The 9793-nt window shown below is 41.3% G+C and overlaps 1 protein-coding gene across 1 annotated transcript in view; it reads right to left on the minus strand.

Annotated features, from left to right (window-relative positions):
- The window catches only part of WDR5 (WD repeat domain 5), a 12928-nt gene extending 4169 nt beyond the window's left edge, over positions 1-8759 (minus strand). The window contains exons 1-9 of the mRNA XM_009573738.1: positions 8561-8759; positions 7570-7678; positions 6140-6213; positions 5105-5194; positions 4378-4467; positions 3124-3207; positions 1991-2046; positions 1797-1843; positions 907-982 (exon numbers count right to left, since the gene is read on the minus strand). Coding sequence (XP_009572033.1) covers positions 907-982; positions 1797-1843; positions 1991-2046; positions 3124-3207; positions 4378-4467; positions 5105-5194; positions 6140-6213; positions 7570-7678; positions 8561-8641 — 707 coding nt within the window. The 5' untranslated portion in view covers positions 8642-8759. The remainder of the gene's footprint in view (positions 1-906; positions 983-1796; positions 1844-1990; positions 2047-3123; positions 3208-4377; positions 4468-5104; positions 5195-6139; positions 6214-7569; positions 7679-8560) is intronic.
- Positions 8760-9793: the final 1034 nt, after the last annotated feature.

Raw genomic sequence — 9793 nt, forward strand, 5'->3', positions numbered from 1 at the left:
ATACACACATTGCCCTAATTTTTCAACTTGCAGTGCTGCACCAGGGTGTTTCAGGGGAGTAAACACTGGATTGCAGCATCCTCAACCTGTTCAAGCCTAAGCCAGTGCAGAGCAAGTGAATAAGCACGCTACTGAATACAATTTGGACACGAAGCTAGTCACTTGTTTCAGGCAAGCGCTAGGCTCTCCCACAGACTAAGCAAGCCCCATGCATGCCCACATACAGACCAGCTGTACTGATAGCCAGGCTGCTGCCAGGGCTTGCAAGATAGTCCCCTTTCTCTTCCCCAGGGAGCCTAACCTGGGTTTTCTCTGCTTTTCATAGACTAGTTGAAAAAGGCAGGCAACAGCCTGTGGTATCTTTTGTACAAAGATGCTCAGACAGGGAGGGCATCAACTTCACCACCTAGCAAAGGAAGGTCTCACGAAAGCAACAGCATCGTTACCGTCTGTGAATGGAGATGATAGAGCAGCTAATCCCTTCTTAGTAGCTGCATGGAAATTCTCCAGGTGAATAATTCTCAATACAATCAGCCCACCTGCACTGCTTTTATGCCTTACACACAAAGTTATCTATATACTGCAGCCTTTTATAGGCTAGATTTTCTGTCTCTTGATGTTACAAAAGAATCATAGGATTAATGCAAGGAAATGCTGAGGTTTTGAAAGGTACAAGAAGGAATGAATGAGTGTGGCAGTCACTAAGCAGCACTAAAAAGACCCAAGTGCTGCCTGTGCCATTAGCAAAGCACAACACCTTGCAGGCTTTTTAAGTTTGATAGTATATACGAACTTGTGTAGTACCATTACTATGATAGCTAAACAGCAGCAAAATAAAGTTTTATCTGATACTCACAAACACTTCAAAGCCTGTTTTTCTTTTGTGGGTTTTTTTTTAATACCTACTTGTCCAAAGTTGCAGCTAGTATGTATTTGCCATTTGGGGAGAATTTCACAAAAGACACAGGAGGGTTATCATCATCTACAGTGAAAATAAAAGCAATATTAAATAATGCACAGTTGTATTGTCTCATTGACAGAGAATTTCTTCTGACAATAATTTGTTGTTAATTGTTTCACTGAAACAAGCTTTCAGTTTTATCATTCTTTGGTACTTCAAGAAAAAGAGAGGCGCAAGAAAGATGATTGCATTCAGTAACTTAAGGATATTAAGCATTTTTCTCACAATCATTTTAAATAACCCTTTGTAACTGAACTTTCCTTCCTTGCATCTATACATATCAGAGCAAGACCATATCTCTACTTTTTTGAAATCATTACATTAGAATACACGTCACGGATTTGCAGTGCCATGTAACTTGCCTATATAACGGTTTATAAGAATATAAAGGACTAGGGAACATATGCCCAACAGGTGGTTTCCTTTTATTAGCCATGTTCACAAGATGCCCCATGCATCTTGCAATAAAAACAGGCAGCTGGTTAGTCACAGACTACCTGTTTTCATCACATCCAACAGCACAAACAACTCTGTTGTTACAGCTTTGAACTGCTGCACAGCAAGCACTACACAGCTGAACGGTAGAAAACTTTGGAAAACTCTCATTTGTCCATCTATACTACATAACACTCAAAGCTTAAGCAAGTTTCCATTCATGTGAGAGGATAGGTCCTCTTACTGCAATAGATAGGAGGACAACAGTGTACTAACAGAATGGTAGGGAGACGGTAAAATAGAGCTTAAGAAAGCCACAGTTCACAGTAACGATGCAGAATATCTATGTCACAACTTAACAGCAAAGAATGGAGCACAAACAAGAAGTATTCCTACTTACCAATCAGTGTTTTCAAGCACTGGCCTGATGCTGTATCCCAGATTCGACTATTAAAAACAAACAACAATTATTACTATTGGTTTTGAAGTCTTTGTTCTGATTTTAACATTACAAATACAAGCTTTTTTTAAAAAGTCCTTTTTTTTAAATGCAAAAGGTTCGAACAGTGCCGCAGACAAGAAATAACCACTTACCAGAGTCCATCATAGCTACTTGACACTATCAGGGATCCATCACGATTAAAATGCACCTGTATTATTACAGAATGGGAAAAATAACTTTACTGATGTTCACAAAGATCAAATTTTTAAGCCCCACTGAAAGTACTTATCTTCCTTTACTGACACTGCAATTCATATGGATAGAAGCAGAAAGTCAACATGACAAACAAACAATAGGCACGAGTTTAGATGGGTAACATGATTAAAATCAAAATTCTTTCCCCCCCAGTTTGTCTGGCATAATTATAAAGAGGGATGGATGTTAACTACAGCAGTTTAAGCATCAGGGACTGGAATACATGTTTCTTCAGAAGCTAGGAAGAACACATGAACACATACTCTGTTCAGACAGCATTAGCTGCTCAAATAGTACTATCAAACCTGGGGATATTACCTTATAATTTTAAGGGCATGGAATTTAACCTCATAGCCACATATATGTTTTAAGGTCAATTTACTCCCGTGAACTACACCTCAAAATATTGCTATTTTAAAGAATAATTACTACTAACACATATTTGTAAGTGTGAAGTATCTTCTACACAAGGCAGAACAATCATGTTACGACAGCCATGGTTTAGCACATCTGAGGCTCACATTTTTTTTTTCAGTTTCCTTAATTTTAAAAATATTAAGAGTTGAACACCTTCTGTTTTTCCTTCATTTGAATGGATACTGCTGTATTCCAAGCTCCTTTTACCTATTAAATGAATAAGATTTGAAATGGAGCGTATTATGGAACTACCCTGCTCTGGACTTCAGTAACAGCTTGGAACAAGACAAAAGCAACAGACATACAGGCTGTTCTCTGATCCCCAAGTGACCACAAATCTGTGCCCCAGCATCAGACTGCGAGACTCAGGCATGACTGGCACACCACTATTTACTGCTCCCCACATTAACACCCAAGACTGAAATCCATATCGATCTTACAGAAATGAGCAATGATCACTGGCAAATCCACCACAGCCCATCCACTACACTGTGTAAGGGCTTGATAATAAGAGTTAGAGCACAAACCCATTCCTCTACAAACAGAGGCAGGAGAGGATCTCTGCTAAACAAAATAAGCATGTTAGTGTGTTCATTTATTGGAAGGGACTTACAGCTGAAACTGGGTCAGAATGAGCAGGCAACGTCTTGAGGCACTTCCCTGTTTTCACATCCCATATCCTCACGCTTTCGTCAAACTGAAAATTGAAGAAATGCACAAGGTGGTTTATGGTGCCTCTATTTGAGGCATGCAAGGTGTTATAGCTTGACTGCACTGCAGCTGCATCAGAAAGCCTAGGACAAAAGCACCACACCGGGCAAAAATAACAGACTGGGAACATAGCTCCCTGAACTCTTCCTCTCCATGCAGGAAACCTGCATGCTGAGGATGGGTTAAGGGTTTGACTGTGTCCCCAAACAAAGACAGCAGTGACATTGCACAGTTCATCTGACTAAAAGCTGTGTTTGTGGAGGAAGACAGAGAATTGAAATGTTAAGGGGTTGTGACCAGTACCTCCTGCTCCCAACCCCTGGTAATGTAGTTAGCATAACTAACACCATTTTATAAGGCAAGTAGCCATTCTCTGTGACTTTCCCCCACCATCAGGCCCTGAAGGTCCTGTGAACCAAGTAGACAAACCAAACAGATTTCTTCTTCCCCTCCCTACCGGCCTCAAGATTTCTAGGCGCCAGGCCGGTTACTCCCTTCCTCGCCAGCCTTGAAGGTCCCAGGCACCCAGCCAACCCGGTGGTGGCAATCACCCCATCCCAGAACAGGGAAGCGTAACGGCACACAGAGCACTGTCCACAAAACCAAGCAGTTACAAGTCCTAAGCAGGGAACCTGGACCAGAATTGCCGCTGGACAGTGAGACCATGACCCCCTGGTAGCCAGGGATGCCCCCACCATCATCTGCTTCCTCCGAGGATTGAGTGAATGACTCCTTTTATTTTATATGATTTTTCAAGTCTAGATTATGATTGTTATATTGATACAGAAAACCATGTATTAAGATCTGACCCGATCTGCAGAGTGTCCAGGTGATTAGAAGTCATACTTTAAGTTAAGTTAGGATGCAGGTGATTAGAAATTAAGTTAAGTTGTATTATAAATTCTGTATTATGCTACCTATAAATTGTACTACATTGATTCTATTCTTAGAAAACCTGTGCCATTCTAATCATAAATTCTGTGCTACACTAATCATAATATCCTGTTAAGAAAATAAAGCTCTAATCGTAACTGCGATTTAGTGCCGTCGTCATTCCGCCAAGGATCCCTAAAAGAACCTGTCTGTCCCCTTAGTGTCGGCTGACAGGGGTGTGCAGCACTTGCTTCGCACAAAGGGAAAAAAAAAAAACACTTACTGATCCAGATACGATGAGGTTTGACTGAGGGTTGAAGTTGCAGCAGAAAACGTAGTTACTGTGCCCTTTCAATGTCTTTAAGCACTTACCCTGAAATAAGATTTAGCAGAATTAAATATACAGCATCCTTCATAGCTATAAATGCGTTCAGATAAGCTGCATTAAGGTTAATCACTGTGCACCACACAAAGAAACCACCTCTAACCATGACAGCAAAACAACGGGAGGGGAAAAAAAAAAGACATTTTTAATGCCTGCAGCCAAGCTGCAAGCCCTTTGGGCAACCCAGGAGAACCAAGCAGTTTAACATACCTAATCAAAACTCAACCAAATTATCCAGCAGAAAAGAAAGGGGGAGAGAAGCAAAGACAAGCGAAGCTACGATAAGAAGTTACAAAAAGGTTTCACCTGAGAGGCTGCTTTCAGAAATGAAGCCAGCAGTTGCAGCCTCAAAAAGGCTTAAGCGCTCTCAGAAGATAACCAGGCTCCTCATGGCACCCATAAGCATCCCCCTCTTTCCAAAACCAGAGAGCATAACTCACTCATCCTCACAGCCCATTCAACCAGCAGCTCATTATAAGCAGGAAAGAGTATTACCCAAAGACGAGCCAGTGCTTAAAACCCTACCTTCTCTCATCATAGCACATCAAGGCTGTCCCTCAGAAGAACATGAGTTAAGATGCCAATGCTGGGGAGAAGGAAGGTAAATAATAGTTTCTGCCCTTACCGAGCTTACATCCCATATTTTGAGAGTTTTATCATCGGAGGCAGAGACAAGAAGGTTGGAATCTGATGACCAAGCAACATCAGAGATACCCTAAAACAAAGGAAAACAATCCTCTTCTCAGCTCTGTTTGTTCACTGACACAGGAAAATGGAAAACACAGACTGCATATTATATCCACAGCTGAAGCTTGAAAGAAAATTCAGCATTGAGAGTTGGGAATTCATTGATTTGACTGGGTTAACAGCTCCTTTAACAGTTGTTCATTTTAAGCCGAGCCATATACTCCAAAAACATCAATGGCTTGTTCACATAGCTCTTACCGTGGCCACCAACACCACTTCTTGGAATTCATAAACAGCATGCTATATAAACTAATCTGAATAAGTGACTTCTCTTCATGACAAATGGCTTACTCTTTACAGTCCGAGTCCCTAAGGACTGGAGAAGGACAAGATTCTACTGGTTTTTCTTTTGGTGAATCTTCATTTTTGCTTATGAAACTTCAGCATGTAAGAAACTTCAGAAAACAAAACCAAAGGGTTTGGGAGTTTGTGTTTTCTTTAGAACTTTGAAGAATGAGTAAGTGTTGTGTTTATGTAGGCAAACCCACAAGAAAAATTCAATCTCCTTAAAAGGCAAGCCATTCTGCTCTATATACAAAGGAAAGATGGAACAGGACACAGTGTTAGAGTTTACAGGGATTTTCACGCAAGAAGGCACTGCCCCATGTCTGAGGTTGGTGTTCCTGAAATGGAGGGACTCAAGAAAACGACTAGGCAGTGTGCACGTAGGTACCCCACTACCAGCCTGCACTTCACCCATGTTTCCAGCCTGACCTGGTATTACTTCAGCAATTCCAGTCCCAAGCTGTTGCGCAGGACTGTATAAACAAAGAAGTCCAAAACGAGACTGAAGAACAAACCTTCTACACAAGTCAGACTAACCAAGGATGGAAATTTCTGGATGAGAAAAAGAAAGCAAAATTCTTTACAAGTAAATTCACATCCAAGTGCACAGTAATCTCCTCATACTTACCAGTTTATGACCAGATATTGTTTTTTCAAACTTGCCATCGTATGCTCCCCAAATTTTAATGAGTTTGTCAGCAGCTGGAAAAGAATGTGCCAGTTAAGAGATTAACAGCACTAACAGATACAGCTGTCTATTCCAGGTGGAAAGAAATATGTTAACTACGTCTCTGCAAACACAGGGTAGTTCTCCCTCCCCAAGCAGACCTAAGTGTATAAGGTAATATGTAATTGGTAAAGAACAGTTTCCTACACGCCAAGCTGCAGCAGCTGAGATTACATAAACTGCCTGGAATGCACAGTCTCTCCAGCCGCTTCAGCTTCTCTGATGACAGCTTGGGTTTCTACTTTTGTTTTAGATTGCCAGTGGTAAAAGTAGTACCGTTCCATAGGAATGCTGAAACGCTTTTGCCCGAAAACAACAAAAATTACCCCACAAGCTGGACTGAATTAATGCCTGCAAAAACCCAAACTTATTATCCATGTTAACTTGCAAAACACGCCAGAGAAAAAGGTTGATATTTGCCAGAGGTAGAGGTTTGAAAACCTGGACTGGGGAGAGGGGTGGACTTTCATGAGGACACTTGAACATAAAAATGATTTATATATGGTACACTGCACTGGTCTTATTAAGGCTATTTGCAGTTAAGCCAAAGACCTAAGTCATTCCCATGTCCGGAAGATGTTCGAGTGGCCCTCACCATCATATTCAACAATGTTATTTTCAACTGCCCTTTCCTTATACATGGATCCTCCGTGAACCACTGAGGGTCTTATAAACACATTTTCAAAGCTGTCAAGTAATACTGACTACCAAAAAAAATTTAGGAAATACCAAAGCTGCAGGAAGAGGACTTGATCTACCACTTAAGAAAGCAAGTAGTGAAACGCTATTTATAATAACCTTCTGCACATTTCACTGGGGTAATCAAAGGCTCAGACTGATTAAACACCACAGGCACACAGGACAGAAGCACATGGCCAGTCCACCATACCACAGTCTACAGTCCAGTCTAGTAGTGCAAAGCTACCTTCCTTATTTCCCAGAGCTAAGCTTTTGCCTGCAGATACTGTACCCAAAGTTTAATTTAAAAACTTAAGCTATGCCTTTAGCAATACAGAAAAGCGCAAGGGTTTTCTTTGCACAGGAAAAGAATCCTGTGTTTGCTTTTGCCCATTTGCTCAGTAAAGAAAGCTGAACAGGTGAGGACTCTCCAACTTGGTAATGCATAGAAGATCCGAGTGTTCAAAGTAACAGGACTTAAAAAGCTTAAAGCAGATTATCTCGAAGACTGACAGCTTTGATATTACTCCTTTTAAGAAAAATCATGACACTACATCCCTCTTCCATCTGATGAAGGCAACACTAAAGGCAGGCAGTTCTCCAAGGCCCACATTTGCATGTTTTAGATGAGGTAAAAAGAAAGCAATACTTACAGGAGCTGGCTAGCCACTCTCCATTAGGACTAAATTTTACTGATGAGACTGCCTTTGTATGTCCCGCTAACGTGAACTTTAGAGCATAGTTTGGTTTTACTGGTGCAGGCTGTAAGAAAAATATATACGAATGAGTTGAGTAAATTCCAAATTTAGTATCTCAGTGACAAGCTCTGTGTCAGACTGGGTCAGTACACAGTAACAGACTGCATGAATGTTCACCATAATAGAGATTCCAGCGTCTACATTTTCCCACCCCCTCTCCAAATTCGAAAAACAACAAAACAAAACAAACACCCTTGCTGTCTGGGGCCAGCAGTGCCTTACTGTTGCATGCACAACACCAACTCATCCTTGGTATGAATTTCATCCAAGCCAATAACAAACAGGTGAGAATAATCCAACAGTCCAACCGTAACGTGCTTGGTAGATCAAGATAACATTCTTGGTACTGATCTGTGTAGTGCTTTTAAGTGTTTGCAGTTTTCATCCTTATGATGAATTAAATCACAGGCCAATTCCTCCATATGCCTAAAATACCATATTTTTTTCCCTTTTCACCCTTTGCGAAGGCTTCATGTTTAGACAGTAACATCTCCTTTGAGCATCTGCAGGCTTCAAAGAATCTGAATAATGGCTGCCTCCCCACTTTGCAACTGCAATCATAGTCACCAATTCTCCAGGCACCTCTAGGCACTCCAAGGCACAACCAACCTGCCTTTCTAATGTTCGAAGTGACAACAAGTATTTCGTTAGCAAGAATTTCCACTAAATCAAGAAAACCCTAGCATGACAAAAGAGGCTGTACTCCATTCGCTTTTCCCACAAAATCCTCAGCACGTTTTCAGCTCGAGACAACAGCAGAAGCAGAAATCTGGAGAAGTTCTTAATCTATATTAGAATTCAATTCTCCAATTCTGGTTTGCCTGTTGAATATGCAGGTAGTTGCCATGTGTATTTACACGGATATTGTTCGGAGCCCCGCACACACCTTGCTCTGATTGGTTGAGGAGGAAGGAGTAGATTGTGTTTTGGTGGATTCTGCATCTGGCTTCTTTTCTTCTGTTGCCATGGTTCTGAAGCTGGCAAATGAGACTTATGGTGCTTGAAGAGGAGAATGAATGTGCTGCTTCAAAAGGCAGCCCTTGCCACAGAGAGGAGAACCGCACTGAAATGAAAACCTGGAAAAAAACCAAAATATTCTCATTAGCTGTCAAAAAGATTCTCAGTGGCTAGAAGAATGAGATTAGCCTAACTGCAGGTCACCAGAAACCAGTATGAAAAACCATACTCTATATCTGGTTAGCAACACAGCAGTATTTTAGGCCTTTAGACCTACTAATGTGCAAGACCAAGAACCCAAGCCATGGCCTTTTATCACTTCTTGGAAAGCTTTTTTCCATTATGCTCCATTCCAAATAGAAATAAAGCAGAAAAGCTTTTAGATGTGGAAGAGTGTTCATACCATATTCCCAACATACTTCTAAAGAGTCCTTAGTACATCTTAAATACAACGGTTTGTACAAAAGGTGGAAGGCACAGTCCAAAGCCTTTTTTTCACATTTATTAAGGTACAGAATACAAGTTCATAATGAACATAAATAACAGGCATTTCCACAGCTTAAAACCCTACTATATTCCTTTCATCTCACAATGCAAGTATTTCAGTCTCGTATTTCCCTCCTAAATGGTTTGAGCATCAAATCATACCCTTTGCTGCCTGAGACTTTCACCTGACTGAAAGCCAGCCTTGTACTAGTCTCACCAGACTTGCTTTCTGTAACAAAACCCAATAAAATGCTGTGCCAGATTTCAGTCATCAGGGCTGATGCTGCAGAGGGAACAATCTCCATTGCAGCTCAGCTACATTTCAGCTTAGTAACAGAATAACCTCCAGCTCACGCTGTAAGGATTTGTCTTCAAAGTATGCTCGCAATATCCCACCATTCTTCTGGCGGGTGGGAGCAGATTTGGGAGCAATTTACTCTTCCAGCGACTGCTGGCATTTTAAGCATCTCCTTCTCAGAAGCAGAAGGAAGGGCGCAGAGCAAAGCGTTACCAGTTGCCTGTCTGCTTTAATAAGCCCTCTCCACAGCGTGGATAAATCACTGGTCGCAACAATAAGAAATTAAAGTTTTCTAATGCAGATCAGATTCTTTTCATCTGGAACTAATCTGGGAACTTCGGCCAGCACGCATCCAGCTGCCAGCGCTCAGCTCCGCCC

The sequence above is a fragment of the Fulmarus glacialis genome, unplaced genomic scaffold (assembly GCF_000690835.1).
Source record: "Fulmarus glacialis isolate BGI_N327 unplaced genomic scaffold, ASM69083v1 scaffold3703, whole genome shotgun sequence".
NCBI classification, from domain to species: domain Eukaryota; kingdom Metazoa; phylum Chordata; class Aves; order Procellariiformes; family Procellariidae; genus Fulmarus; species Fulmarus glacialis.